This window comes from Aspergillus karnatakaensis (assembly GCF_047715665.1).
Source record: "Aspergillus karnatakaensis strain CBS 102800 unplaced genomic scaffold BJY04scaffold_2, whole genome shotgun sequence".
Taxonomy (NCBI): Eukaryota; Fungi; Ascomycota; class Eurotiomycetes; order Eurotiales; family Aspergillaceae; genus Aspergillus; species Aspergillus karnatakaensis.
In genome coordinates, this window is record NW_027395714.1 from 700670 (window position 1) to 728006 (window position 27337).

General features: G+C 50.1%; 13 protein-coding genes and 1 non-coding gene across 14 annotated transcripts; 6 read left to right on the forward strand and 8 right to left on the reverse strand.

Moving 5' to 3' along the window:
- Positions 1 to 317: 317 nt before the first annotated feature.
- BJY04DRAFT_177197 (v-SNARE protein VTI1) lies at positions 318 to 1745 on the forward strand. Its single transcript, XM_073709572.1, has 3 exons — positions 318 to 837; positions 918 to 1324; positions 1410 to 1745. The coding sequence occupies exons 1-3, from the start codon at positions 658 to 660 to the stop codon at positions 1495 to 1497; spliced, it is 675 nt and encodes a 224-aa protein (XP_073576878.1). The 5' UTR covers positions 318 to 657; the 3' UTR covers positions 1498 to 1745.
- BJY04DRAFT_46195 (DSC3 family protein) lies at positions 1621 to 2838 on the reverse strand. Its single transcript, XM_073720439.1, has one exon. It carries the CDS (start codon positions 2765 to 2767, stop codon positions 1811 to 1813), a length of 957 nt encoding a protein of 318 aa, XP_073576879.1. The 5' UTR covers positions 2768 to 2838; the 3' UTR covers positions 1621 to 1810.
- Positions 2839 to 3773: 935 nt separating this feature from the next.
- isa1 (Fe-binding Fe/S cluster assembly protein ISA1) lies at positions 3774 to 5057 on the reverse strand. Its single transcript, XM_073709573.1, has 2 exons — positions 4232 to 5057; positions 3774 to 4177 (listed from the first exon to the last, which is right to left on the reverse strand). The coding sequence occupies exons 1-2, from the start codon at positions 4908 to 4910 to the stop codon at positions 4140 to 4142; spliced, it is 717 nt and encodes a 238-aa protein (XP_073576880.1). The 5' UTR covers positions 4911 to 5057; the 3' UTR covers positions 3774 to 4139.
- On the reverse strand, positions 5057 to 5496 carry BJY04DRAFT_177205 (uncharacterized protein). Its single transcript, XM_073709574.1, has one exon. It carries the CDS (start codon positions 5481 to 5483, stop codon positions 5250 to 5252), a length of 234 nt encoding a protein of 77 aa, XP_073576881.1. The 5' UTR covers positions 5484 to 5496; the 3' UTR covers positions 5057 to 5249.
- BJY04DRAFT_t9 lies at positions 5407 to 5502 on the reverse strand. Its single transcript has one exon. It is a non-coding gene; the product is annotated as a tRNA-Pro (tRNA).
- Positions 5503 to 5702: 200 nt separating this feature from the next.
- Positions 5703 to 8495, forward strand: BJY04DRAFT_177206 (ARMH3 family protein). The gene is made up of 8 exons (XM_073709575.1): positions 5703 to 6039; positions 6089 to 6211; positions 6277 to 6357; positions 6406 to 6559; positions 6624 to 6736; positions 6790 to 7124; positions 7174 to 7584; positions 7634 to 8495. Exons 1-8 carry the CDS (start codon positions 5947 to 5949, stop codon positions 8307 to 8309), a joined length of 1986 nt encoding a protein of 661 aa, XP_073576882.1. The 5' UTR covers positions 5703 to 5946; the 3' UTR covers positions 8310 to 8495.
- On the reverse strand, positions 8481 to 10675 carry BJY04DRAFT_177209 (MRG family protein). Its single transcript, XM_073709576.1, has 4 exons — positions 9985 to 10675; positions 9558 to 9789; positions 9057 to 9453; positions 8481 to 8996 (listed from the first exon to the last, which is right to left on the reverse strand). The coding sequence occupies exons 1-4, from the start codon at positions 10143 to 10145 to the stop codon at positions 8785 to 8787; spliced, it is 1002 nt and encodes a 333-aa protein (XP_073576883.1). The 5' UTR covers positions 10146 to 10675; the 3' UTR covers positions 8481 to 8784.
- A 138-nt stretch (positions 10676 to 10813) lies between these two features.
- On the forward strand, positions 10814 to 11890 carry BJY04DRAFT_177210 (Cnl2/NKP2 family protein). The gene is made up of 2 exons (XM_073709577.1): positions 10814 to 11536; positions 11570 to 11890. Exons 1-2 carry the CDS (start codon positions 10960 to 10962, stop codon positions 11797 to 11799), a joined length of 807 nt encoding a protein of 268 aa, XP_073576884.1. The 5' UTR covers positions 10814 to 10959; the 3' UTR covers positions 11800 to 11890.
- Positions 11891 to 12339: 449 nt separating this feature from the next.
- Positions 12340 to 13135, forward strand: BJY04DRAFT_46283 (Ctf8 family protein). Its single transcript, XM_073720442.1, has one exon. It carries the CDS (start codon positions 12462 to 12464, stop codon positions 12918 to 12920), a length of 459 nt encoding a protein of 152 aa, XP_073576885.1. The 5' UTR covers positions 12340 to 12461; the 3' UTR covers positions 12921 to 13135.
- Positions 13136 to 13851: 716 nt separating this feature from the next.
- On the forward strand, positions 13852 to 14999 carry BJY04DRAFT_177213 (Dabb family protein; the record flags this gene model as incomplete). The annotated part of the gene is made up of 2 exons (XM_073709578.1): positions 13852 to 14155; positions 14265 to 14999. Coding segments are annotated over 2 exons (517 nt in total), but the record flags the coding sequence as incomplete, so codon positions are not given.
- BJY04DRAFT_227268 (putative GTPase activating protein (Gyp5)) lies at positions 14569 to 17723 on the reverse strand (the record flags this gene model as incomplete). The annotated part of the gene is made up of 4 exons (XM_073718593.1): positions 14569 to 14954; positions 15009 to 15950; positions 16015 to 17619; positions 17688 to 17723. 4 exons carry the CDS (start codon positions 17721 to 17723, stop codon positions 14892 to 14894), a joined length of 2646 nt encoding a protein of 881 aa, XP_073576887.1. The 3' UTR covers positions 14569 to 14891.
- A 429-nt stretch (positions 17724 to 18152) lies between these two features.
- On the reverse strand, positions 18153 to 20047 carry BJY04DRAFT_177218 (Rab geranylgeranyltransferase BET4). Its single transcript, XM_073709579.1, has 4 exons — positions 19795 to 20047; positions 19631 to 19738; positions 18987 to 19575; positions 18153 to 18898 (listed from the first exon to the last, which is right to left on the reverse strand). The coding sequence occupies exons 1-4, from the start codon at positions 19801 to 19803 to the stop codon at positions 18525 to 18527; spliced, it is 1080 nt and encodes a 359-aa protein (XP_073576888.1). The 5' UTR covers positions 19804 to 20047; the 3' UTR covers positions 18153 to 18524.
- A 15-nt stretch (positions 20048 to 20062) lies between these two features.
- BJY04DRAFT_46319 (WD40 repeat domain-containing protein) lies at positions 20063 to 23376 on the forward strand. Its single transcript, XM_073720443.1, has 3 exons — positions 20063 to 20196; positions 20286 to 21172; positions 21436 to 23376. Exons 2-3 carry the CDS (start codon positions 20344 to 20346, stop codon positions 23085 to 23087), a joined length of 2481 nt encoding a protein of 826 aa, XP_073576889.1. The 5' UTR covers positions 20063 to 20196; positions 20286 to 20343; the 3' UTR covers positions 23088 to 23376.
- BJY04DRAFT_46322 (WD40 repeat and Utp12 domain-containing protein) lies at positions 23376 to 26389 on the reverse strand. Its single transcript, XM_073720444.1, has 2 exons — positions 25698 to 26389; positions 23376 to 25645 (listed from the first exon to the last, which is right to left on the reverse strand). Exons 1-2 carry the CDS (start codon positions 26252 to 26254, stop codon positions 23665 to 23667), a joined length of 2538 nt encoding a protein of 845 aa, XP_073576890.1. The 5' UTR covers positions 26255 to 26389; the 3' UTR covers positions 23376 to 23664.
- Positions 26390 to 27337: the final 948 nt, after the last annotated feature.

Consider the following 27337-nt stretch of genomic DNA (forward strand, 5'->3'; position numbering starts at 1 on the left):
TGCTTCCTGTGGTCTTGGAACAATATTGGATAACAGGACTCCGTGAGATGAGGAACGTGTCACAAGCGCCAGACCCTGCAGGATTGATCATGGAGTCATGGACGAATGCATTTTGCCCGTTAGGCTATGGATCCGGGAGGCGGTAGGCGGTTAATGCATTACAATCCAGGTCGTGGAGGCATTTGGTATCTCTTCTCAGCCAGCTTCCGCATATCCTTGTAAGATTAGTGCCTGCAGCTATGGCACTGGTACGATATTGAAAAACTTCGATGGACACTGGAATTGGAGACAAACAAGGCCGGAGCGGGGATGAAGCTTCCAATCTAGAACAAAACCGATACGGAAACGTCTCGGCGGATGGTGATCACGTGGCAATGCTCTCCATTGGTGTTGGTAACTATAGGCCGCCGTTATTCGATCATCATCATCGCTGTACCTCGCCCTCGTTGCTCGTCATTGTCCATTTGCCATCATCAGCTTGAGCGTCCCGTCCAACACACGACTTGCTGTCGAGTCATCCACTCGGGTGTCCACCGTCCCACCAGCCGCCGTCTACCCGTACCCAGCCTCCGCTCTGTTATCGGCGCCTCCAGGCAACTCTGTCTCCGTCAACCTCAATATCCGTGATCTACGATTGTCCTTTAATATCAACTTATCATGTCAAACCCACTAGACACCGATGCAGGCTCAGAGATGTTCGGCAGCTACGAGACAGAGCTGAACCTCGTCCAAGCCGATCTGAACCAAAAGCTCGACCAGATTGCGGAGTTGAGCGGCGAGCAACGAAGCTCTGCCATTAGACAAGCGGAGCGCGCACTGGAAGAGGCCACAGAATTGGTATGTCCGGCTCCTGAGTCCGCCACCGTTCACTCCAATTCACGTAGCGCTGTATGTGGATATAACTAACTTCCCCGCAGTTGGACCAAATGCGCCTGGAGAAACAAAACATCCCTGTCGCCGCACGATCAAAAGTCAACGTTCGCTTCCGAAACTACTCGACCGATGTCGACGAGGCAAAGCGCAAACTTAAGTCCCTCTCGGATGACCGAAATGCGCTCTTCGGCGATCGCTATACCGATGACCCTCAGGATGAACATCTAGAGCAGAGGCAGCAACTTCTTTCTGGAACCGATCGATTGGAACGGAGCTCACAGCGTCTGCAAGAGAGTCAGCGTGTGGCCCTGGAAACGGAAGATATCGGTCGTAATGTCTTGGCCGATTTGCATGTGCAGCGGGAGACTATCCAGCATACTCACGGCATGCTACAGCAAAGTGAGGGATATGTCGATACGAGTATCAAGACTCTAAGGGGAATGGCCCGTAGGTACTGTCGCCCTTTACCTCAAGATAGCCGGCGTTTATAGTCGTCTACAAAGCTGGATAGTGGTGCTGACTTTTTGTGCTCATAGGATGGCTACGAATCGGTTGATCACGATTGCTATCATCACCGTGCTGATTCTTTTGATTTTTGCTGTAATATACAGCAAGTTCAGTTAGATTTTGGGTTCGAGCGGGCGTTCAATTTGATATCGTTATGTTCCAATGGGCTTACGATATTACTCTTTTCTTTCTCACAACAATTGCGGAACGTTGTGTGATAGCATCATCCTTCCAGCCTCTCATGATCACACAACTTATATTAATCATCAAGTTTCGCCATATATCATTGATTCATCTATGCCTTAATATGATAAATGCTGAACACAAAGAAAAGAGGGTATCATGGGCATCAACAGTCATCCAATCGTAGAAACCATAAAAGGCCTGAAATGCCAGACACGCAGCCACCAAATATTTCCAGTCGGAACTATCAATTCATAATACGCATCGCCCCAAACGCAAGGTTAACCACCACACCCACAAACACCGCCAACCCCTTCCGCCAGCTCCAAACGCCCTCTTCCCTCCTCAGCCACATCGCACAACCCACGGGCCAGAAGAACCCCATAACTGCGCCCCATAACATATCGTCGACTGCCCCTCGAGAGCCGGATCCGAAGCCCCCATCATCGTCGGTGAAGGTAACCCCATCCCCACCTGCAACACCACCGGCCGTCATCGCCGAGGAGCCCTCGTCCATCCACCTGTCCTCAAGCTCACGCAGCTCTGCGCCAGTAGGCATCATGTCCGGTGTCCGAGAGACAGATAAAATAGCCATGAACTGGGACCGGAGGGCCGTGACTTCCGCGGCTGTAAACCCCGCTCCGAGCAATCGGTCAAATCCCCTAGGCGCTGGAAGTGTAATGCTTTGGCCGTGCTGCTGATGAATGTCTGATGGCTCAACCTCCTCTGGAGACTGCGAGCCTTGTTCCTTTTGGAGCGTTGACGATGCGGCAGCTTCATCTGCAAGATCTGCAGCGCTCAAGACGATGTCACCAATAGAGCAATGGATGTAGAGGCGCGGCGGGTCACGGACAGGCGCTTTGCCTTTGTTATTCTTCACGTCTGTTGGTTTGACGTTCTCATCGTTATCCGAGTGAAAGACTGGTTTTGAGAAGCGGGCTGGTGGGGGTGGGAGTTTGAGAGAGACCGCGAGGGGCGTTTTGTCTTCGAGACCACGGCCAGCGTAGATCAGGCGGAGACGGTGTGACGATAGGCTTGGTGGGAGACGAGCGCGGATTGCTTGTTTGAGGCCTGCGGCTGTGGTTGTTTCCGGGTTCTCGATGTCCAGCCGAAGATCTGGTATTGATGCGGAGAACCGAACAGTGAGGAAAAGGAGGCCGGGCTCCTGAGGGCTCGGAGGGAATGGGTTTGTTGGTCTCGCCATCTCCAAATGTGGTTATGTCTGGTTTTCTGAATTGAGGGCATATACGACTTTCATCTTGTATTGTGGTCGTTCGAACGCTGGATATCGGAGAATAATGCGGTGCGGTGAGTGTTGCCTTGACAATGACAGGTATATCCTCACGTGATAACTTGGGGCATTGTACGGAGTATGGAGGAGGCATCGCTCGACACCAAGCGCCTGACTTAGGATTGAACAATCACTGACTACTAGACCTGCTAGCGAGGGTCTTGCGGTCCAACTTTTCAAACTACAAACAAAGAATTCATCTCTCGATACTCTCATTGTTCTATGTATATGCATTATGCCTGCTAGCTTGACACTGAACCAAAACCCGTAAACTCTTCGCTGCTCGGCTGGCTTCGCACTTGGAGTCTCCTCGAGGCACCCGCAAGAGGGACCCGTCCTACTTAGAAGAATGGCCGCACCGCATTGCTCCCTTTGAGGGCCCAAGTGGTCCTCGTGAAGATTGGCAAAGGTTTTGGGACAATCAACGTGACATCGGTCCCGACTGCCCTTTCTGGCATTCAAGTCGTTACGATGATATATGCTATTAACGTGGCTGACTCGTTTGATGATATCTGGAGGGTGTGTTTTCGACATTTCTACAAAGTGTCCTTCGGTCGTCTGCGCAGAGGCTAGATTCATCATAGTTGTTTGGGGAATTTGTTCACGGCTTGAATATGACTCGCCTTGACACCTTGAAGATGGGGTGGAGCGATGAGGCTCTTTCTATGGGCTCAGGGCCTCAGGCGTACCTAGTATCCTTTGAACCTGTCAGGGGCAATGAACAATTGCGCAATGATCCCCAAGTCATTACGCAGCTTGCTAGGGTAAGCTAGACGCCTGCTACCTTGAGCGAAACGAGTATGTCAGCTTATCTAAGGGCATATCAAATATCTGAAGTATTCGTCAAAGACTGGTGGATTAAGAACATCGCTTTCCAGGTCTCGCTCTCAAAAGTGTAAGGTACTAACAAAGTTATATCAGAAAGCGTCCAAGGACAAAACTTTCAACTTCCCCAGGTGGTTCAATATGACAACCGCTACTAATTTAGTCGCATCTCGCATGTATTGATAGCATGATTGAATATTTTCATAGTCTATAAACTGCTTGAGCGGGGTTTCGCTGTATGTCCCCGCAATTTGTAACCTGAGGTAATAGCAAATTCCAAAAGCAGACTCCGAAGAGAGCAGGCCTAATTTGCTTGTACAGGTATTGGGATAAATATCCCGGGAATCATTCGTATGAGCTGCTGTATGACCTCCATAGAACGCCGTCCGATGCACCAATAAAGCAACCCGAAAAGGATCATCACACGATTAATAACAAAAAAGGAGGTGGTATTGAAGGTCTAAACCATGAAAGATTCACCACAGCCACATTCCTCCTCTGTCCAGTGCGTTAGCGGATAATCCGAATGAAACATGTATCAAAGGCACTTACTGATATTTGGATTACGGAAAACAAATCTCGCGCTGAGTTTATCTTCTTGCCAGTCCATCTCACTGCCGATGATACTGAACAAAGCCTTGCTATCGATCAATACTTTCACCCCATCCTGCTCGACAACCTCGTCGAAAGTACCGGGTTTCTCCACGTATTCAAGGTGATATGCAAGTCCGGAACAGCCGCGATTCTTGACACCGACTCGAATCAACTTTGGCTCCGGTTGTGAAAGAAGTGTTCGAAGCTGTTCAATTGCAAGGGGCGTCAGCTTCATAGCGGCCTTGCGGGGCCGGAGCTTCCTCCGCGGCTTCTCATGTGTCTTTGTGGTGGCGGGTGTGGATTCAACGGGCTTTGACTTTTGCGCCTCGCTTTCGCTGGCGCTAGCCTTTGGGGATGTGGTCTGGGTTTCTGGGCGGTGTTGAAGTGGCTCACGAGGAGGGAAGAAATCGGCGGCGATTGAAGATTCCTTTGATGGGATCGGGAAAGAAGACGGCAGAGTGTGTGGTCGGTAGGCTGTGGCGGTCTGCATATCGCGCTTCGATGATCGGTAGACGTTCCCATATGAAGAGAACAGGCGATATTTCGGCGCGAGGCGTATGCTTGACGATTGTTTCACGCAACGGAGAAAGGTGGATGATGTCACCGGAGACTGCATTGTTGGTCTGCAGAACGACATGATGTGTGAGAGGATGAAGTGGAGGTTGAATGTATGAGGTAGAGAGAGAATGTCTATCAAGCGCTCATGTGGTCTATATATGAAGTGGTGGGAAGAGGTTGAGGTGCTTAGAGGTAGTGACTCGACAATTGGTAATAATGTCTGAAGGCGGAAAACTTCCCAGCAGTTTGGCGGCGTCAGTCGGTTAAAACGGGGGCAGGCCCGAGCAGGGTACCCGGTTGCACCAATCACCATCAAGGTGTTTCTACTCCGGCGCGAGTACACTGTGAAAGCTCCTTCCTTATGGCGCCACTTTCATAGGTCTCCTTGTTGATCCATTATTCAAACACTCATCATTCATTATTTGGTCTTTAGGTGTATTCTGAACAAAAAAAGGATCCAGACTAATGAATGAAACACACCGGTCCCCTGGTGGCTTTGAACGAGTCTGATCACCGTGACAACTGACAGACAACAAGCACCAAAAAGACAAAAAAGAACAGGTAATATAACACGCGGCCCAAACCCGGATTCGAACCGGGGACCTCTTCCATTTAGGTTTTGCACCTGGGGTACCCCCGAAGGAAGAATCATACCTCTAGACCATTTGGGCTTCAGGTCGGTATGAGCTTTTCTTTCTTTACGACTTATGTTTTTAAGACGCTATATTAAGATAATAAGCTCTTACGATGATCTCAAGAATATCACACGGCCGATCAAGGACGCCATTTTTTATCTAGTAGTGGCTTAGTACGGAGTACCTATCTAAATACTGATATTTCGTCCTTGCTCGGATCGTTCCACTAACCCGTGGCCCCGGCTGCTGGTCGATTAGGTAGGAATCAAGTGCCAAGAAGTGGCTCAAATTCAAGCCACATGTCAAGTCACATGCAGCCGTTCCTGTTCGGGAGGACCTGATACGACGGAGGATATTTGTCTGCATCATCTCAAGGTTCAAATAAAATGACTAGGTCGCGATATTGATCTTGGGTCTCCTCGTTGCTGCCACACCCTCTGTCTTGTTCTAGCCTGTTTTGTGCAATGCCGACAGTGAACCATGTCTCTTACCATGGAATCCCCCTTAACACAGCAAAGTAGACCTGAATACTTCAAGCCGAAAATCGTCCAACTATACGAAAATCTATTTCAAGTAACACTCCGATGCAGCACCCTCAAATGTTTGTGCTGACATTCCATAGAGCTCAGACTATGCCGAACCTTCAGAAGGGTTCTGGAGGGAATTCTTCCTATTGCCGCCTGACCGGGCCCAACTCAATTCCATTCTTGAGGCGCTCAGTCCTGACGAAACATTGAACCTTCAGGTCAGTCATCACCTTATTTGGGCTATTGGGGCTTCTGGGGGCTTTTCCGTATTGACTGCTATCAGTCGAGCACCCAGCAGCTTTTTGCCCGTGGGATACGGGAGGCTGCCTCTGGATCTAGTCCTGCGGACTCCTGCGCTTTAGAGGTGAGTTCTGCGACCTGAGACACCTTAGCTGGCTTCTAAGCGACAAAGACCTTGACGGTCTTCTTAGCTTGCGTTCTGAAGAAGAAGTACACCAATCCGAGCTCCGATGTCATCACTATTCTGGCTGGTCTCGACCGAGTTGACCAGGTCATATCCAATTTTGTCGCTGTTTTAGACACCATTATCCGCAGTGGCAGCAACAGTATGTGTTCTACATTCTGCTAACTTTATCTCTAGCACTACTTGATATGTACTGAAGCTTTCAGATGACCTCCGGTTCAAGGCGATCCGAACAGCAATCGCCATGGCCAGTGGGGCATACAAGACCAGCCTAGTTTCATACTTCACTCACCGAGACTTGTTTCCCTCAATCATGAAAGTTTGTCTCTCATTACCCAGTCTGTTTTATAATGCTTACCAGACTACCTCAAGCTTGTGCATGAGACGGAATCGCCCATGCAAATATTCGAGCCGTTCCTCCTGCTGGGACTGCTCGCCAACTATAACAAGTTTGAGTTTCAGAATCCATACCAGCTACGCCTTGATGACTTTGTGAATGAGACAAGCATACAAAAGATCGTCAAAGGAGTCGGTATCTCATGTGGTGCCTTAAGAAATGGATATGTGGCCGTACAAGATGATTCCCCCGAGGGCTGGTCCCTGATGGGGACTCTGATATACTTCGGGCTGGGCGTTCTGGCTCCGGGCAAAAAAGAGAAGCCGAATCCTCCCTCGCCCGAGGAGGCAAAAGAGATGTTTGCGACTTTGTAAGATCATGGACGCCTTTTCTCGTGTGCGACTTGCTAATGAGCTTAGACCCGCGCAACAAGCAGCCATCCTTCTGGCCACCTATGATTTCACCAACGCAAATAAGCTTTTTGGTTATCATTTGATTAGTTCTGCCCCTGACAAAGATAGCGAGGAGTCTCCCTTCTCGAGCTTTCTCTCCGTCACCTCGTATCTCTTGCATCACGCCTACCGTTCTCCAAGAGTCGCATACTACGCCGAACTTAGTCTCTTCACGCTACGGATCCTCTCAGAGGACTCGACTTCTTGCAAACTGCTCTGCAGTGACGAGAGCAAACGAAAAGTCCGTCTTTGTAGACAAAGACAGCCATATCTTCCCCTCATGACAGGGGATAGAGTGCTCGCGACCGCGATCTTTGACATCCTCATCGATGCCATGTCACATAACCTCCGTCGTCGCCTTGACGTCCAGCTCTATAGGTATAGTCTTTCCACTCTGAAATTCCAGAAACCTCTCTCACGCTCGCAGCCACACACTCGCAATTCTCCTTCGCATCCTAACCTACCTCTCCATGAACCGAATCCGGCTCCCCTACCACTGGTCCGAACTCTGGCGCAACCTGCTCTCCCTCATGCGCTTCCTAACCACCTACGTCTCCGACCTAACCTCAAGCCCCGGTATCACAACCCTAACCACCTCACTTGTCGACCTAGTCGCATTTTGCGTCTCCGCAGGCGACACTTTCCTCCCTGACCCCTCCTCGTACGATGACCTCTTCTACAAACTCGTCGAAACAGGCCCCATCATCGCCAAGTTCCGCGACGTATACGGCCTAAAGCCGACCTCGTCATCAGCCGCCCTCACCAAATCCGACTCAAATAAGGATATTCACGTCGCAGCCGTCGAAACCCTTCTATCTGTCTCGACACATTTCTACGCTCTCCTCTTCAACCCAGGTACAGCCGCAGAGAATCAAACCGAGGGTGGAGATGCTCAAACGCCGGTCCCAATTCCAGCAGCTCAGAAGAAGAACCTGGGTCCGCGCGAGGTTCACCGGATCATAAAACAGGGGTATGATACATTGAGCATTCAGCCGCCGGAGGGGTTGAGCGCTTGGACGAGATACCGCGAAACGGATTGGAAGACGGAATTGAAGCGGGCTGCGCGGTGTGCGGTTGATGATGCGGCGCAGCTGGTAGCTTAGGCTTCTTTTGTAGCTTTGGGAGATGTCTTGCTTCATATCATGTAGTAATCTTCGTCTCTTTCGGGATGGGAGTGAGTCCTGGGATTTTTTAATTGTATATGTTCCTGCTGATCCGGATTGGATGCAATGTAATCTATTATAGATTATTGAAATTCGCTTCGTTTGATTCTTGCGGCTGTTTCTCGTTGGTCCCTTTCAAAGCATTGAGTAAATTGAGACCTATCAAAGAAGAGGAAATCGGCATGTTCCCATTTTCTGGACTTTCCCATCTAATATCCCATAATAATACAAAATAACCCCATAATCCGAGTAATGCGTGTAGAAATCTCCAGCGTGACCCACATGATGAAGCTGGTCTGCTGCGTAATACAAAAAGGTGGCATGGAAAGGGAGGTCGGGTCACTATCGTTGACTCCGGATAGAATAAATGGCAATGGAAAAAGGGTGCTGCAATTGATCCAATTGACCCAATTCCTTAAACCAGCCGTGAGGTGGCAGTACCCGGGGTTGGATTTGGAACTCCGCGAGATTTTTCAATGTATTCGTTGCTCGCAGTCATGTACCTTGTAGCAAAATAGTTGTTAGAGTTTTTGCTCAGCCAGATCGTGAATTTGGAAAGTTCCTCGCGCAGTCTGTTCGTGGACTGAAGGTCCATATTTGTTTGTGCGATGAGTTCCGGCATCGTGGCTGGAAGTATTGGTTAGAAAAAAAATGTTTGGCAGAAAGATAAAACATAAGAGAACATACCGAACAGACGCGTCAAATGTTCCGCGCCGTAGGTGTCAAGAGGTCCCGAGGGCTTTTTGTCGGCGTTCTTGTCGGCGTTTTCGGATTCCCACTTCTTGCGAAGAGCACGGTATTGCTCCCGTTCAAACCTATACAAAAGAATCTTGTCCAGAGACTTATCGAAATAATCACGCACGCCTACAATTACTTCTTCCAGGACATCTAAGTCAGACGACCCTGTGCGTTTCGGCTTCTCCTCTGTAAGGTAGTCGTCCAGGATTTGATTGACTGAGCTCTTGGCTGGTAAGGCCACGACTTGCTGGTTCTTCGTCACATTTTCCCAATCGTCGACAAGAAGCGACTTGAGATTGTCTGGCATTACAATGCGCACTGACGGTCTGGTATAGAAGTTTTCCTCCTAGGAAATACAGTCAGCACGATGTATACGCGTTGTTCCGGGGTGTAGCGGTGTGCTCAAACCCCCTCAGTTAGCAGGTACTTTAGCTAATACCGGCAACATACCTTTTCGACATCATTATCTCTAGCTCTCTTAGTACCTCGACCGGGAACTGAAGTCTGTCGTTCCTCGCTTCCACGGGCGGAGCTGCGGTCGGAGCCCCCCCTCTTCTTGACAGAGGCTTTCGTGCTCTTCTGACGAAGCGCAGCTTCAGCTTCCCGGCGAAGGGTAGTGGCCAATTCTCTGTTCTCATCGGTAAATTTACGTAGGCGGTCTTGGGGTACCCAGTCATCCCATCTGTATTATGTGAGCTTCAATATTGCTTAAACGCGCCCCAGCTTCCCCATCAAGGGGTGCGAGCTTCCACGCGGTGAGAAGTCAAGGGTGTTGAGGCCAGAACTTCCCCATCCCGTGACAGACATCGCCGCGCATTAGAACTAGACGCACTTCGAAGGGTTCACCGGGAGTTCCTAAGAAACAGATAAAACTTACGTGTTCTTCCAGCCTTTGTAATGGACTAGGTACTCGTACGGGCTTTTTCGGTCATCCGAGTCTGTGTGTCGTAGATCGAGGATCTTCGCCTCGTACAGGATCTCATGATGAAAACAAAGAACCTTCTCGTCTCTCGAATAGCTGGTTTGTGCTGGTGCCATAATGGAGTTGATGAAGTCAGATGCGCAACTGAAGATAGAAAGACTGCTTCCTGAGCTGGTTGGAAATAAAGCAAGTAACTAATGCTTGCAGGACCGCAGTTGGGTGGTCGTCACACGGCTCTAGCAGAATTCGAGGCAGCAGCTAATCCTTCTGTTGGCGCTGGTCACTTAATTACCCAGGTCCCTTAGGATATGAGCCGTTGAACTGGGCCTCGAGGCACTCCGAGATGGTAGCAAGATTCGTTGACACCACAGGAGCGCGTAATATCCCCACAGGTTGCACAATCACCCCTCAGTCAGGCTAAAGAGGCCTGGTTCCTAGCTCAAAAGAGGTAGATTCTGTATTTTCTCTAGGTTTGGGTTTGATAACGCAAGCCAGACCGATGGAGAACTAAGACCGATAGAAGAGAAAGTACCAAGCCTTCTAATATTGAAATGCGTCTTATAAGGCAAATTGACGTGAGCACTGAACTGCAGAGATTGGAAAATGTCGACAGGGTTGGTGTTGGCAAGGGTGGTGAGGGAAGAAGAGGGAGGAGACAGAGAGAGAGAGAGAGAGAGAGAGAGAGGAAGCGGAAGAACTACTTTACGCGTGCTTGACAAAAAAGGAAATTCGCGCTCTACCGGGCCTAACTCCTGAACAACCTCTCCTTACCACCCCAGATGCCCACCCAGTCACCCCTTTTAAACCAATTCCAGCATCTTTCATTATCTTTAACGCCTAAACTTGTGTTAAGCCCCTCTCAACCTTCCGTGGGTTGCTATCTGTCTTGCCGCCCAACAATCCATAACGCCAACTTGTCAAATCTGCACTATGGCGCCTTCAGAGACTTCGATTCTCAGTAATTTCTTGCTGTCGGCAGCTTCCTTGCCAACAGTCATGTCATTACAGCAATTTACTGGACTTTTTCCAAAGCGTCTGCGGTCTCACCCGCATATCCGAGTTCTCTACCGTGAATTGCAACAGCTCCGGGAGCAAGATATGGACATAGTCAATGAGCACATTGACAAAGAAGTCAGGCAAGGAGACAGCCAGAAGGCCGAGCTCCGAAAAGCTATTACAGAGACAGGTGTTGACGGCGCTGAATTAGACGACCAACGAGAGATGAACATGGATGTTCAGTTGTTTGGCCCGACATCCGTCTCCTCAGAAGACTATCATTCAGTTTCAAGTCTTTTGTCTGCAATGGAGATAGCCTGTGCTGGCATTGAGCATGAGATGGCCGGAGTGGATAGAGAAGCAACCACTATCTTGGCGGAGCTCAATTCTGTCGTCGGTGAGCTAAGTGACCTGCGGTACGGGAAGATGCACGGCCCTGTGGGAACGACGGATGAAGAGACGGTCAATGAGGCTATTCGGGGACTTGTAAACCTTGAGGATGCTTGTTACCGTAAGACCGCCAGCTGATGGCTTGCTCTACAAGAATTGAAGTGCGATCCCCAGGACCACCGCGTGAAGCTCACGGAATACAACAACGTGCCCCTACCGGTCAACCCTCAGACTCTACGACAATGGCCAAGGATACCTAGCTTTGTTGACACGGTTACTGAGCTTGTCCGTTTTACCTATTGCCGCACACACTCCAGATCAGCTGGCGCGCGCTGCAGGCGCAGCGCCATACTGTTCGGTGTCGAGAAGGAACTGGGTCCCTGATGCCTTGCTCACAGCTCACAGCTCAAAGCAAGCTTTCTGCGCGACCGAGCTTCTTCCATATCTGGGAAAGGAACTAGCTGCCACTCTCTACGATTTAGATGTCGCTTTTCTGTCTTGTATGAACGGGTGATCTTCCCAGGGCTACAGTTGTCAAAGTCTATTCCTGCAACTCGAGGGCTCGGTGTTAACGGTTCAATGATGAAACTGTCCCCGGAGAGCCTCGAATACATTGCCTGTTTCTAACGAACCATTTGGTACGAGAACTATATGCTCATCTATCTACCTTTCATTGCCCCAACCAGGACAATTCCGATACAAGCAAACAACTCCCCGTGACACCAACTAAAGGCTGGAGCAGTATGGAGGAATTGTTAGATATACATGAATCAAAGAGTAGCTTGTGCTGCAGCTTCTGCAGAGTATAACTCTCATAATGATCGTCGGGAACCACACCACCTTGATCTTTAATCTGTGTGGAGACGCAACGCGCTAAAATCAATTTCGCGACTGAAACCTCTGCGTTGCTACATCTTCCTCTCAATACCTCCAACCGCAAAAAACTTAATCTGCAGATGTCCCGGGTCTTTAATCGCGCGCCCAACAACCTCGCTGTCTGCCGTGTTTACAAATTAGACGCCCATATCGCTTTGAGCTGAGAGATAATGCCGTCCATTCCCCTCCATCCCCGCCCCTCCGCGTCGCGCAACGACGCCCACAATCCCCTCCCTCAACTCCTCCAAACACCCTCCGGCCTCGCACTCCTCGAACTCCAAGGCACTATCAATCTCCCTGCGCGGACTGACGCAGAGCTTGGATATGAATCTGCTGGGCTAGAAAACGCCTCGCTCTTCTACGAAACTCCAGTCGGCAAGCTCATGTTTCCGGCCTACTCCCCGCAAAACGCAAAGGACGACACACAATGGATGAAGAGGGCATATCTCTATGTTGGGAGGTATCAGCGTATGACAGGCGAAGTCAAAAAGCTGCCGAAACCCCTAGCTATCCTCCAGCGACGAGAAATGGGGGCAGTGGAAGAGAGTGCGGAGGAGTTGGAGATTGTTCAGATCGTGAAGTACAAGATCATTTTCAAGAATCGGCCCGAGCCGGTTAATGATGCTTAACTGGATGTGAACAGTTTTCACCTCCAAGGTTGGAACGAATGAGCTCGTTCGGTGACAACCGAAGGTCTTTATAAAAAACCGAATACAGCAAGGCAAGCACAACTTAAGCCTTAAGTTTCACCATCATTGGAACGTCCCATATTCACATCTACATCGAGAAATGCGTGCCCGCACCGGATATCACACAACCCCAATCCGAGGCAAACAACTCGCAGACTAGCTAAGGAACGCCGCGAGGGGACAATCGATGGCTCTATGAAGAGCGGCTCGGCCATAGGACCCGCGTGGCTCAGCATATCTTCTCCTTTGGTTCACATCAATTGTGACTTGACTTCACAGGCCTGTGCAATTCTCCAGGCATCATCAGATACCGTGCTCGGTCTTCGACCAACGAATTCTACAAAACTAAATCAGTAAGGGAGGGTTTGGAATGTTTGGTTCCTCAGTCACCAATTCTCCAAGAGGGAGAATAACAGACATCATGTTGATACTCTCGAAAAGAGTATTATCCAAGCCCTCATTCAAGATGAAGCGCAAACGGCTGTCCGCGGATATTGTAATGCCGTATACTCGGGATTCCGCACGGCCGACAAAAGGAATACCCGGGGCGGAATGAAGCCGATGTCCCTCCCATCAATTTCCGCATTTTTCAAACTCATTCAGAGCAGCAGTCATGATATGCCCTCATTCAAGAGTACCGGGATATATACAAGATATCATTGAACATTCCGGGGCCTAGATCTTTAGTCAATCTCAGGTTCCCTCAAAAACATAATACACCTGCCCCCGCAACAACCTGTCTAAAATATCCGACGCTACCCGTTTTCCGACAGGTTGTCGGAACAATTCCAGGACACCCCAGGGGAATATCCAGACTCCAGAGCAATTCTCAAGCACCAAGCTAGCATAAAATATGTATCAAAATTAATAATATGTCTCCTCAAAAGACGTTTTTACCCCGCACAGGGAGTCATTACTCCAGACCCCTCCATTCTTATAAAGTTCGCCGAACACCTACTCAACACCAACAACCCTGTATACACCTTCCCCGTCTTACCACTTTTCGTGCTACCCCGTTCTCTTTTCACCATCAAAAAGTCCCTATCAGGCATTTCTCTAGATATACCGCATCAATGGCTCCCATCGAACGCATCACCCTCTTCAAAATCCCCGACGAGGCAGCCCGAGACCGCGTGCTAGAGCAATACAAGGTTCTCGCAAAAACAGCCGTCAAGGTAAGCCATTCCACATCCCGTCGCTATTTTTTTCTTTTCCATGCTCATACTCCTCAACACACCTCCATGCGCCCAATTCAGCTCAATTGACATCCTCACCCACTCCTAGGACGGAAAACCATACATCCTCTCCGCGGCCGCGGGCCCCTCCTTTCCCGACCCGCGAAACAAGGGCTTCAATCTCTCTGTGAAGACGACTTTCGCGTCGCTGGAGGATATGAAGTATTATGATACGGAGTGTGAGGCGCATAAGGCGTTGAAGGCGGTTGCGGGCCCGGCGAAGGAGGATGTTTTGACAAGTTATTTCGAGAGTGTGCTTTGATGGGATGGCCTTAGTTGTTTGAGACTCGGGAAGTACGACAGGCTCAACCGACTATGTCGACATATACAATGGGTATTATTACTTTTCACCGAGAACCGTGCCTTTGAAACAGCCTGGAAGACGACTGGGCTTGGATAGAGCAAAGATTGGGGCAAAGAAAAGAGAGCGTGGAAGATACATTGGTATTCGTGACACGCTAGTCATCACTAGACTGGGGCCGTTGCCATATGCGCGGTCAAATGGGATATAAAGCATGAACATGATACAGGGTTGTTTAGGTTCTCAGCCAGGAGAACCATAGACCAATATTCCCATCAGCCAGGGAAATGTACACTATAGGTGAAGTCAAGGGGCTGCGTGGACCAAGGATGTTGGAGGATTCCAAAAGCTCCGGAGCAAGAGGTTGATGTACATTTAGTCGAGAGCCTTGCGAAGGTCACTCCACTTTTGCTTGAGATTCTCGTATTGCTCGTGAATCTAAACAGCATGTTAATAAAAGTTTCGATGCCGGAGCCAGGGCAGCACACTTACTTCGGCGTAACTGAGCTTAGCAGCAACAAGCTCCTTCTCCATCTCTGCCGTTTGCTCCCCCATAGCGCGGTTCTCGTTTTGCACCTCGAGATTGCGTTTCATGATGCGATCCATTTCGGTCTGGAGTTTCTGCTCGACTTCCGCAGGCTGCTTGTCAACCACGATTTTGAGCTCAGTGACCTGCATTTTCAAGGCGTCGTTCATGTCAGAAAGCTCCTCGTTCTCGACCTTCAAGTGCACAACTTCTGAGGCAAGCTGGACATGCTCTTTATCAGATGTCTCTGCTTGCTCCTCCAGAAGTCTAATACGAGCACTTTGAGTCGCTACAGTATGTTTCAGGGAAATCAATTCGGCTTCACGCTCTTTCTCGGATCGCACCTTCTGCTCCCACTCAGCTGTATATGCCTTGATTGTCGCGGGCTCAAGAGGAATTTCACATGCATCATGAACCATGATATCAGCACGATAGATTTCCTTATCTGCGGCGCCTGATGATCCGAAGAATCCTGATTCAAGGATAGATGATGGTGTCGGTTGCTTATCGATATAAGCGTCAAACAAACGTTCCTGCAAAAAGGTTGTCAATGGTTTCATGTCCTTCATGGCCAAAAGAGCATCTGCATTCCGTCGCATGATTGCAAGTGCAAACTTCAGTATCGTGCTTTCTAATCCTTCTTCGAAAATAAGATCGTAGATTCGAAGAACAAGCTGCAGAGGGAATCGGTAGGCAAAAAGGGTCAAGAACCACTGGGTGGCATAGAGCTGCGGGTCGACGGATCGTCGGCGCAGGTGACAATAAACGGCAGGTTCGAAATCTTCAAGTAATCGTTCGAAAAGAAACAAACTGCGGTGCAAGCCAGGCATATCCTGAATGAACATTTCCCGTAGGCCATACTGGTTCATAAGCTTCACCATCAGAGTGAAAGCCTCGGCCTCATCCATCTATATGAGGCATATCAGTCAATCAAATATCGTGGCACTAGGCGCGCAGCGTTGAGTTACTTACGTTGAATAATAAAGGCATGACGATGAAATTCATGCCTTGGGCATATCCAACAGCTTCATCATACAGAGCATAGGCCTTACATAACCCGAACAGGCCCTCTTGATTACCCTGTGAAACAAAGTACCGCGAGTAGCTCGTGCGAGCACCCAAGTCCCGACGGATAGCCTTCTCAAGCTTCTGGAGCACGGTCGCGTCCTCCTTGGCCCTCTTCTTCCTGGCAAGTTCATCGGCAGCCTGATCTTTGGCCAGCTTCTCCGGGTCGACCTCGTGAGAAGGGCTCAGGGAAGGGCTGTGGGTTGATGTAGCCACTGACATGGAGCGCTCTGAACGGATGGAAGAACGTGAAGATGAAGCAACTGAGTCTTGGTTCCCATTGATAACACCATTAGCCCGCGGTTTCTCCTTATCTGTGCCCCGCACAACCAGCTCCCTGTAAACCTCCTCAAGGTCTGGACTCCTACTGTCCGCCAGAATTTGCCAAATTACTCCCCGAATTGTTTGGGGAATTCCACGCTTTATGGCAGCATTCAACTCTTCCGCATTTGTCCCTTTCAAGGCCCGTGGGCCTTGGTTTACAAGCTGCTGCCATAACTCCCAGTCCACGGGGGTAGATGCATCATCCGCAGACGTCGAGAAGCCCGACACCGTTCCAGGCGCAAGATTTGGGTTGACCGTCGATGGCACGGCAGGCGGCGATGTTGCTGGTGAAGCTACTGGTAGCGAGATAGTGGCATCGTTTTCTCCTTCCTCGGGAATGCTAGGGGGAGGGCTTGTCGCAGGGTGGCTGACGCTTGCATGTCCTGACGCAACACTTACTTCGTCGTTTTCCGGTATCTGCCCTTCCTCGCGCATCCGCAGTAACTTGAACTGGTCCTTCAAGCTGTTCCGCTGGGTCTTCCTCGATCCTATGCTCAAACTATCGAATTCTGCATCCTGTAGACGGCCAGCGACCTCAGGATTGCTTCCGATCGTTGAGATGGAAGCGGCAGTATTGCGACGCCCAGTCTGCGGAGGGGTGGCAGCGTCTTTGCTCCCTGTGGAAGCTCGTGAAAGCCAGGCGAAAGGACTAGTTATCCGTCGAGAAGGAGGTGGGGGCGGTGCGGCAGGGGCTGGGTTCTTGTTCTGTGGTGGGGGGCCCCATGGTACAGAAGGAAGGCTGCCCGATAAGCCCTGGAAAAGGGAGCCCTGTGTTGACGTGGAGTCTCGAGATGGCAATGGAGGTGGCGAGCTTATTTGGGAATCACGCTCCAATGTCGAATTGTCAAGAGGGCCATCATTGTTGATGTTGCTAGTCAGGTTCACATCATCGAGGGAGGTGGTAGACAACCGATGCGCCGTCAACAAGGGCGATTTCTGTGGCTTGTGCCTGCGCGGAGTTGCTTCTGCCTCGGATTGTCCCTCCGTACTAGCCTCAAACAAGTCATTGTTTTTGATATCTTCGTCCGGTGTTCGAGGCGGAAGTTGGGGGGCATCGGTGAACTGCGGTGTTGTAACAGACCCGCTCGGGGGACTGTCAGTCAACGATCTGGTCGAAGCACTTTGAGGGATTGAAACGGTGAGGTTGCTACTCGTGGTTGGGGTTTCCGATGAGTCGTGAAACGAATCCTGGAAAATATGAAGCTGGTGAGTCTCCTGAGAGCACATTAAGTCAAGAGGGGAAGTCCCTCACGCACCCCTTCGTAGTCTCTGTTGTCCGCTCCGGAAGACATCTCGAAAGTTGACCACCAGGGTCAAGCTGTTAGGATAGGTTCAACGTCGGTGTAAACTCGGATCAAGGTGGATAAGAAGATGAAACGCGGAATACAAATCAAGCACGCCCCCGGAATCAATTATTCCATGATAAGAGCTGGCGAAGAGTAGGCCGAGAAAACGTTGGAAGAGGGAAAGAAGTGGCTTGGGAGGTGGATGAATGGAATGGTAATGGTAGAGCAGAGCGAGAGTGGAATTCCAGCTCCTGGGTGGGTTTCTCAACGCGAAGCAGAAAAGTAGGGAATCCGAACCCGAGAAAAATGGAGCATTAAGCAATAACGCAAAGAAGGAGAGTATCTACTTAGGTTAGGAAGAAGAAGAATGGAGAGTTAATTGTGCTCCCTCCTGAGACCAGACCAGAGCTGAGGCCGATTGGCCTTGTTAGCACTGCCAGGGGAAAGCTTGGCGTCACGCCTATCCTCAAAAGCAACTGCAGCACCCTCTTCCAATACTATTTTCCATAAATCTCCCAATAAGCAGGGTCTATCAAGCGCCTAGGAGTTTTAGTCATGCATACCTATGCACCATGCCGCAGCATTTATCTGGGAAAACAACACGCCACTTTGTCCGACTCAAGACAGTGTTTGTTGATGCCCAGTAGTGCACTACTCAATTTTAGCTGCTGTGCTTAACCAGCACTCGACTCAGAATCAACTCTCCTCGCAGATCGGAAAGGCAGATCATGATTTACTAATCAGATGGTATCTTTCTATGATCGATCTCCCTACATAAGTCCCCGCATAGAGGCAAGGGATGGCCTCTTAGCTGGTCAGCGATTGCTCCAACTCCAGCCACCGTCCGGCTCTCAGTGGATCCAGATGCTTCAGCTCGGACAGCCAATTCAACACCTGGGTTTTTTGGTCTTCATGCGGCGTTGTCCCCTCCACCCGGGCGGCTAGAAGAGTACAGTCAATGAGCGCCTGATACAGATACTTGCAATCTTCGGCTCCGTCCAGCATCTCCTGGATTTCCTCAACCTCGCGATGAAGATATTCTAGCCGCTCCGCTTTAGTCAGATTTGGCGCCATTGTTTGGCTTGATTTTGCCGGATCCAGAATGCACATCAAGTTCTGATGATAGAACCAAAGTGACTGGTCATATGGATCACACAGGGCACGATGGATAAGTTCCAGCTCTGTCATGAACATTGCTCGTCAATCACGATGTTCAGGTCTGTTTTCGGTTCCCTCCTTTGAGCAACCTGCGTCAAGGAGATTACGTACCATCATCAAGCATCTGTTTCCGCTCCTCATCACTGGCTGATCTATCGCTCAATAGCCGCTGTATAAGTTTAGTACGATAATGCCAGGCAGAGAAGTTTGAGAGATTGGTGCCGATCATCTTCTTCGCGTACTCAAATTCCGCCTCGGTCAGGTTCTGACCACTTTCATCTGTTGACGAGAGGGATTCTAGGGTCTCAACCACAAAACGCCGGTAACCCCATCCGTGAAAGTTGCGGCTGTCCAAACTAAGCATTTTACCTACCAGCCCGAGCTCTTCTTGCCATACTTTACGGGCGACGCTTCGGGGAAGCAGGCGTTTGGCTTCTTCTAAAAGCCACATGCGATAGTTCCAAATCCAGTAGCACTTGGGAAAGTTGCGCAGGAGAGGGATTAAAAAGTGCAAATCTGTTTTGATAAGAGTCGTGATCCGGTCACCGCTCGTCTCTTCTGAATCCTCAGAGTTCACTTGTGAGATTTGATGCTGGAGCACTCGGCGTCGGTCATTCCAGGCGGTATAGTATTCAGGATTCTTCTTCAGAAGTTCAGATAGCTTTTGTAACGTCTCAGGTGTATACTGGTGATTTGCAATCTACTTCACGTGTTAGCGGACCTTCGGGGTACATGTAATAGTCAATTTCATCTACCTCATCTCGAACAACATGTTCTAATTCACGATAGGTCTCGATTTTGCGAAGCTCCTGTTGGCGAGCTTCACCGGTCGTCTCGAGGGAGCTGTGGCGGGGGATGCCATGCTGTCGAACCTTCGTTAACCATTGCCCAGTCTATCCACATAAGTGGGAACCATTACACTGGTCATTTTGGACGACGCTGTCTTATGATATAGTCCGAGAAATTATGCTTTCCGCCTTTGTGCAAGCTTGACTGTTATCCCAAGGATAACCAAATTCTTGACCGAGCTGTGTCTTGAAGAAGCTCGCCAGCTGCCCACTGCCTAGGCTTCCAGCGGGCTCCAGCTCCATCGAGACGGCAGCTTCCCGATCAAGCGAGTCACGTGCGGCTGTCCCTATACAACCTGAAGCAACTGTGGCCCTGCCATTTCTCTTGTAATCGCGCCACTATTGTCTCAGTCGGTCTATTACGATTCATTCTAGGCAGGCCGTCACTTTTATCTCGGTCGTTGAAGGCTTTGTCCATTCAGTTTTAGGTCCTGTCCTTTCACTACTTGAGAATATATTCTTGACCACACAAGGTACACCCTATCATTCTATTCAATCCCCATTCCTCTACCCAAAAATTGGTAGCAGCTACACTCACAATGCGCCGCTTGTGAGGCTTTAGTTATCACACACGTTATGATATAGGCCCTAGGGCTCCTATACCGAAAACACTCGGGATCATGTCCGACTCCACTGAATCGCCAACATCAGGTGGTTCGGCTACATCGTCAGGGAGAACAAGATTGCCCCAAGGAAGCGATTACCTGATCGGCCCAAATAGCCTAGACCCAGAACTGTTCAAAACACAAGACTCACCCGGCCGAGGTCGTGGGAAGGTACGAGGCCATAGAACTACAACAGTACGCCGTGACTCAAAGAGCCCGACTTCGCCGGATCGGTTCATCTCAGTGCGAGACCATGATGACAATCCTTCCACGCCATACAGAGTTGGAAAGAATCCTCAAGATTTATCGCCGGACGAGAAGCTCTTTCGGCACCGGTCACCCCGAGAAGATCCCTTCACGCCGAATAAAACCCGGAGATCAAAAAGCGCCACAAGAACCGGCCGCGTCTTCACACCTCACTATGGTCCCCATCTCGTCAATGACGCAACTGTTTCGGGCCGAGCAGTCTCTACGGGCGCCAGGGACGGTGACCGACGAGTGAGCAATGGAGCAATTTGGGCCGTTGGTGGTACCTCAGCTGCTTTGGGTAGACGATCAACAGTTACCCTTGACGGAAACAGGGGCCTGCTTGCCAGTGGGACAACTGCTCCAATGTATAACGCAAAGTTCCTTCCCCAGACTCGTTCATCGGCTGAGGATCGGGTGACATATGAATCGAGAATTGCTCTTGCATTGGACATCGACCCTGCCGCAAGAATTTTGAACAACTCCATAGCTGTCCTTAGTCCTGACCGGCTACCAAGTCCGTCATCTCCCGAATTCGAGCAACTATCCCCACTAGTCTGGAAAGATAATGCCTGGAGGAGGGTTGAGCACAGTCAATGTGAGTTTAAAACGTTCATCTAAATTAGCAAGTCGGTGGCTTCGTCTGCGTATACCGACTTCCTCCGAATTCCACCTTCCACCGAGTGACTGTGGCAGTATTTCCCATTGATCTCCATATGTAACCAGCCATATGACCCCGAAGGCTATTTACCCGACGTGTTAGTATGACCAGTGTGGATATTCTTGATCCATATGGCCATTCGTCCCTTTGCTTTTCCCCAGCTGGGCATGAATAAAGCTAATTCACATACTGGTACACAGGGAAAGCGACCAACAATAGAAAAGACAAAGACACTATAGTTCCCAGTCTTCCATTCAGAACGCTAGATGCCCCTCTTTTGCGTGATGATTTTTATTGCTCAACTTTGGCATATTCGCCCATCGCAGGAACCCTTGCTGTTGGTTTAGGACACCGTGTTTATCTATGGTCCGAGGCTTTCGGCGTGCAACATCCCCCTCTTGGTGAGCATGATGTGTCAAACTACGTAACATCACTATCATATTCTTCTGAGAACGGTGGGAGAAGCATTCTTGCAGTGGGTAGAAAGTCAGGCATGCTCAGCCTCTGGAGCACCTTCGACTCCGAAGTACGCTTCGAAATCAGCCACTCGAGCACCATTACGTGCGTTGTTTTCAAGCAGACAAAATCCAAGAGGCTTTCTGTAAGGTTCGAGGACGCCGAAGTGGACGCAGAAGATCTTGCGGTGGGTGACGACCTTGGCAATATTTGGTATTACTCGGTGGAGTGGCCGAATGAAGAAGCGCGAGATCGCTTTGGTTGGCACGGTAGAGTTACGTTGCTTGCCAAAATCTCAGCTCATACTCAGCAAATTTGCGGTATAGCGTGGTCACCGGACGGAGCATATCTGGCAACTGGCGGTAACGACAATGCCTGCCTACTCTTTGAACTCTCCGACATCATTCCTGCGAGGGATCTTGGTGTCTCTTCCAGGAACTGTTTACCGCATCAAAACTGCCACCCGGAGGGAATGAATTGTCCCAATTCATTTTCTTGCTTTGCTGCGAATGCTAGCCGACGGCTCTTCAACCAGCGCAACCTGCTGAGCAACCTGCTTCCAACCTGGACCAATCCACGCTCGAGGTCCCTGTCATCATCTCTCCCCTCTGTACTGACACATACTGGGTCAGTCGTCTCGGGGGGTGATCGTACTGTCTTCGTCCCAACGAACCGCCAGAAGCATAGATTGATGCACGCTGCAGCTGTAAAGGCTATTGCATTCGCCCCTTGGCAGCCCTCTTTACTAGCGACTGGAGGGGGTTCGAACGACCGAGCCATTCACTTTTTCCACACTCCTTCTGGTGCATGCCTGGCTACAATCAACGTGTACGCTCAGGTTACCAGCCTTATCTGGAGCAAGACACGGAGGGAGCTGGTTGCTACATTTGGATTCGCACAACCTGAGCATCCTTTTCGGATCGCCATATTCGCATGGCCGAGCTGTGAGCAGATCGCGGCTATTCCTTGGGGCCCCCATGGTACCAGCTGGGACAGACCGGCCAATGACAGTGTCATAGATTGTGGGCGAGCACTTTGTGCTGTTAGCTATCCTGGACGGCCCCCCACATATCTTTACGACGACCTAGATATTCCAGAAAACAACATCCCTCGGCCACCACCAAATAGTTTGATGAGCCGAGATCGAGAAGATCCAATCCGACGTCCGACTCGTGTTGTTGTACGCCCTAGAGCTAAAGAAGGGGGCCTCTGGTGCTCACGTACGGTGGAAGAAGGGTGTATCATTGTAGCGTCAAGTGACCAAAGTGTCAAGTTCCATGAGGTCTGGAGTGGGTCTAACAAACACAAGTCATCAACTTCTGGTCCATACGGCGGTAGTGAAATACTCGAAGGGCTTGAAGGACTTGAGAACCCAGGACGCGAGATAATCCGCTAACCATGCTGTTCCAGAGGGCATCTTAACTTCTTGAGGCGATCAAGGTTTCGGCTGTAATATTCTTATCAACTATTGACAATACAAATGTACATTAGCTGGACCCGCACGCCCATGGATTGAATCAAGCCTTGCCACTACATCACGAAAGTCAAGACAGCATTTAAACCACCGATGTAGTCCTTGGACATCCATTCTCACAGGTCGGCCGTTGTTCATTCATGGTGCACAAATACAGAACTAGTCTAAAGTAGATGCAAGAAGGTGAAGTAGAAACAAGGACTCATCGAACCAAAGCAACCACATTGTCGTTCATGACCCTTTTTCCTCCTACCTCAATGTAGGTGACTAGAAGTTTACGACCATATGGTGACAGACGGAGAAAGAGCCCAGTAAAAAAAAAAAAGGAAAGATGCCTTGCCCCCTATACTTTTTGTACGCGCACATGCAATGATAACCAGAGACAGAAGAGACACAAATATTAGCCAACATACAATCCCCAAAGTGCGGTGCGCAAAAGTAGAGAAACCGAGAAAGAAAAACAAAGAACAAAAACAGGGTATAAATCTAGGTTAGTAGTCTATTTCCTTCCTGACCCGGCCTTGTTCTTCCCTTTCCCGGCTCCGCCTCCCTGACTTAATTTGGCTTTCTTCGACGGGGGAGGCCGCGAGAGGGCCTCTGCCTCTGAATCATCAGTGTCGGCGATGAAGTCGGCCATGGAGGAGGCGCTGTCGGCGTCGTCGTCATCATTCTCACCCTCGGCTTCGTCGAGGGATTCCTCAGCATCCGAGGAGCCGGCAGATTCTTCGGCTTCAATGTCGAGAATGTTGCCGGTTTCTTCGTCCTCTTCGTCCTCGTCCTCCTCCTCATCGTCGTCTTCGCTTCCTTCCTCGTCTTCGTCGATCATCGAGATGTCGGTTTGGTGGCGGATGGCCTTCGTGCGCGGCGTTTCGATGGCCTTGGTTCCCTCTGCGTCGCTGTCTTCGTCTTCATCATCCTCAAAGCCTTCAACGTAAATGACGTTCTCTTCGTCCTCGCTCTCGAGTTGGTCGGCATTTTCGCGGAGCGATTGTCTGAGGCCGAGTTGCGCGTCGAGCATATCGAGCTTACCCTTGAGCAGAAGGAGGGAGGAGAGAGTAGAAGAGCGCTGGTCCATGACCTTGAAAAGGGTAGACAATTGCTTAAGCAGCTCCTTATTACCAGCTAGTGCTCCGCCGTGAGCTATACATGTCCACTGCACCCAGACGAGTAGGTGACCGTAGCGACCAGGCCGGGCGGAGAGGCGCTCCGCCAGTCTCTGGAGTAAAGTTGCGGCAAGGGGAGAATCTAGGCGCTGGATCGTAGTTCGGATGGTACCGGCATCGCCGGTGTGAAAGCATGCCTCTAGCATGTCGTTGTCGTTTGTCTTGAGCGATTGAGAGAGAACTGTTGCGAGAGAAACACCAGAGGGAATCTGTTGCACTGTGGTAATAGGTTTTCCGGGGATAAGGGATCGTGTGTGGACATCATCTTCGAGTTCAGCTTCGACATCGATTTCTTCAGCGGCCTGAGCCCTCATAAGTTCTCCAAATGTCGGTTCACCAGCTTCCTCGTCCTCATTGTCGTCCTCTCCATCTGATTCTGCGGCGTTCTGCATATCCACGTCACTCTCGCCTATCTCTTGACCTCGCGTCTCTTTTATTTGCTCTTGCTTGATTTCCTCATCGTCGTCCGAATCCACATCGCTCTCGTGAGCAGAATCGGCGTCGTCGACTTTTGAGTCCTCCATGTCGATATCGTCATCCGCCAAATTGCCCTGCTCAACTACTATTTTGTGCTCGCTGACGTGAGTTTCATTGGCGTTCTTCGTTCCGTTTGTTATAACCGAAGAAAGGATGGAGCTCGATTTGGTCTTCGCGATGGTCTTCACACCGGTGAAAGCCAGTTCGTCGGTTTCCTCGTTCAGCCACTTCACCCTCTCAAAGAGCGGGATAATACCTCCATGCGCCCAAGCAACAAGCAAGTCAGGGCCTTGGAATGATACTGCAACCACAGGTACTAGATCGCTTGCTGAATCTGACCTGGTGATCTTAATGGAAGTTTCCGCCCGGCGAGTCATTTGCATAGACTTTGCCCTCAGACTGTTGGAGCCCTTAGAGCCTTTTTGTTCCTGTGGGCGGACGAAAGGTCGCGGGAAAAGTTCGATTGTCCCATCGAGAGTGACAGCTGCGAGGACCTGCTTTTCCAGCGCCATCTTGGCATCTGCCTCCTGCTTAGTATAGAGAGAAAGGGAAGTCACTTCCCTATCAGCGACCAAGTTCATAGCGAGTTGTTTGCTTTGAGGATCAAAGACATTGATGTAGCGGTCCTCATCCGAAGCCAAGAATAAGCCATCCAACGCAGATTTCCTGGAAGAGGTGAGAATAGTCTGTATTGAGTTTCGCATCGCGGGGAATGTGACTATCGAATCATCCTCAACATTGATGATATAGGGCGTCTGAGAGGCACAGATGACAGGGGGGTTCGATGAGAGCGGACGGGATAGAGTGGTAAACGAAGAGCTGCTCGGAAGGTTGATGACTCTAAATACTCGTTAGGTGGAATTATATCTCGCCTGACCAGCAGCAATCTCACCTCGTCTTCTGCCCAGTGAGAAGATCCCACTGAATCAGCTTGTTGTCCCCACCGATACTCCAGCCCTCTTGAGGCCGATCCGCGGTAAATTTGAAATCCTTAACACCACCCACATGCCCGCCGGTAAGAGTCGCGACGATTACATCTTCAGTGGGCGAGTAAATGCGAATGTCGGAGGTGTTGGTACCGAAGGCGACCACGACATCGCCTTGGTCGAGTCCATCATTCGTGCCATTAACATCTGAATGACGCTTCCTCTTCTTTTTCGACTGATCCCGGCGACCAGCGTAGTGACCCCAGTCCAATGACGTGACAAGCTCCTTTGGGCCCAAGACATGCTCACATTGTAACCGGCCGGTATTGGTGTCGTGAATGCGCAAGGTTTGACCATCCAGGCCATGGATGACGGATGCGAACAGAGCCAATTGGTAATCGGATGGAGCAAAGGAGGCCTTGAGTATTGAGGATTTATTCCCTGTGTTTGTAGAGTCGGCAACCGCGAGCGCCGTCGCAGAGGAGCCTTTCGAGGCCGGCTTCTGAGACGACTTCTTGCCCATTTTCAACCAGGATTTTGGAGAGAGTCGGGAAACTATGGATGAAGGAGATACAGGGAGGACGCCAGATGGTGTAAGTCAGTGCTAGCCGGGCTTCGACTAGGAGCGACACCTGAAAGTTGGATTGCTGGCAGTCGGCCTTCTCTGGAGCAGCAGAGAGAAAAAAAGTTCTGTAGAGCCTGGTCGCCCGCTCTCTGCGCTTTCCCTGTTACGGTCTAGCCGGAGCTAAAGCTGCCTTATCTAATCATCCTCCACTTGCTCCTTCTCGTCTCATTATTCCCTTGTCCTCACATTTGACTGACAATCAGCCAATTTCTCTGGGCAACCCATTGACTTTTCGAGCATCCAGCATCTACTTTGATATTTGCACTTACAAACATGATCTCCAGGGCTGCTAACTTCTAAGTGTCTTATCCTTTGCTGCCCGATACTACATACTACAGCACATGCTTCCCGCCAGATCGACTCAAGCTTATCCACTGCCATATTCCGTTAAGCAAATATTCTTTTTCTATGCCTGAAGCTGAGGAATGATAAGATTGCTGGCTTATTCCACCGCCTCAGTTGATGCAAGTGATTGGACTATGCTCACCAGGCTTGAGCTCGCAATCAGTGTCAGATTGGAACAAAACATGCGCATTGACTTCTTGCTTGACAGTCAACACTCTGCAGACTCCTAGTCCGATGATTCACCGCCGCGCTCACACACTAGCCTCCAAAGCCAAAGTGGCCCAGTTCCAACAGACTCAAATACTTATCTATCTAGGAGGTGACGGAGTTCTTGACTTGCAGCTGCACTAGACCAGATACGAGCAATGAAGGGCTTAGGGCTGAACCCTGGGGTTTTTTACAGTCAGCAAATCAACACATGCGTGGCTACATACCGCCTCCCGCCTCCTAGGTAACAATCCTCATGCTTCGCAACCAAACGCAAGATGACTGCTCTGCAATCCATGAATGCCTAACATATTTCAGGGTTGTCATATCGCTTGCACCTGTCCCCAGTATCACAAAAAGATTTGCACGACCGTGGTATTGATCAACAATCATTTCCTACATCTGCCGAGGGTTGTATGGCGAAGATTT

Coding starts and splice junctions, on each gene's coding strand:
- BJY04DRAFT_177197 (XM_073709572.1), top strand. CDS start 658: ATGTCAAACCCACTAGACACCGATGCAGGCTCAGAGATGTTCGGCAGC. Junction 838..917: donor TGGAAGAGGCCACAGAATTG/GTATGTCCGGCT, acceptor ACTTCCCCGCAG/TTGGACCAAATGCGCCTGGA. Junction 1,325..1,409: donor CTAAGGGGAATGGCCCGTAG/GTACTGTCGCCC, acceptor TTGTGCTCATAG/GATGGCTACGAATCGGTTGA.
- BJY04DRAFT_46195 (XM_073720439.1), bottom strand. CDS start 2,767: ATGGCGAGACCAACAAACCCATTCCCTCCGAGCCCTCAGGAGCCCGGC.
- isa1 (XM_073709573.1), bottom strand. CDS start 4,910: ATGTCGTTCTGCAGACCAACAATGCAGTCTCCGGTGACATCATCCACC. Junction 4,178..4,231: donor TTTCCGTAATCCAAATATCA/GTAAGTGCCTTT, acceptor CGCACTGGACAG/AGGAGGAATGTGGCTGTGGT.
- BJY04DRAFT_177205 (XM_073709574.1), bottom strand. CDS start 5,483: ATGATTCTTCCTTCGGGGGTACCCCAGGTGCAAAACCTAAATGGAAGA.
- BJY04DRAFT_177206 (XM_073709575.1), top strand. CDS start 5,947: ATGTCTCTTACCATGGAATCCCCCTTAACACAGCAAAGTAGACCTGAA. Junction 6,560..6,623: donor TATCCGCAGTGGCAGCAACA/GTATGTGTTCTA, acceptor TGAAGCTTTCAG/ATGACCTCCGGTTCAAGGCG. Junction 6,737..6,789: donor TGTTTCCCTCAATCATGAAA/GTTTGTCTCTCA, acceptor GACTACCTCAAG/CTTGTGCATGAGACGGAATC.
- BJY04DRAFT_177209 (XM_073709576.1), bottom strand. CDS start 10,145: ATGGCACCAGCACAAACCAGCTATTCGAGAGACGAGAAGGTTCTTTGT. Junction 9,790..9,984: donor TACAAAGGCTGGAAGAACAC/GTAAGTTTTATC, acceptor CACATAATACAG/ATGGGATGACTGGGTACCCC. Junction 8,997..9,056: donor ACATTTGACGCGTCTGTTCG/GTATGTTCTCTT, acceptor CAATACTTCCAG/CCACGATGCCGGAACTCATC.
- BJY04DRAFT_177210 (XM_073709577.1), top strand. CDS start 10,960: ATGGCGCCTTCAGAGACTTCGATTCTCAGTAATTTCTTGCTGTCGGCA. Junction 11,537..11,569: donor CCTTGAGGATGCTTGTTACC/GTAAGACCGCCA, acceptor TTGCTCTACAAG/AATTGAAGTGCGATCCCCAG.
- BJY04DRAFT_46283 (XM_073720442.1), top strand. CDS start 12,462: ATGCCGTCCATTCCCCTCCATCCCCGCCCCTCCGCGTCGCGCAACGAC.
- BJY04DRAFT_177218 (XM_073709579.1), bottom strand. Junction 19,576..19,630: donor AACATGTTGTTCGAGATGAG/GTAGATGAAATT, acceptor CACGTGAAGTAG/ATTGCAAATCACCAGTATAC. Junction 18,899..18,986: donor GAAACAGATGCTTGATGATG/GTACGTAATCTC, acceptor TGTTCATGACAG/AGCTGGAACTTATCCATCGT.
- BJY04DRAFT_46319 (XM_073720443.1), top strand. CDS start 20,344: ATGTCCGACTCCACTGAATCGCCAACATCAGGTGGTTCGGCTACATCG. Junction 21,173..21,435: donor GAGGGTTGAGCACAGTCAAT/GTGAGTTTAAAA, acceptor ACTGGTACACAG/GGAAAGCGACCAACAATAGA.
- BJY04DRAFT_46322 (XM_073720444.1), bottom strand. CDS start 26,254: ATGGGCAAGAAGTCGTCTCAGAAGCCGGCCTCGAAAGGCTCCTCTGCG. Junction 25,646..25,697: donor CTCACTGGGCAGAAGACGAG/GTGAGATTGCTG, acceptor ACGAGTATTTAG/AGTCATCAACCTTCCGAGCA.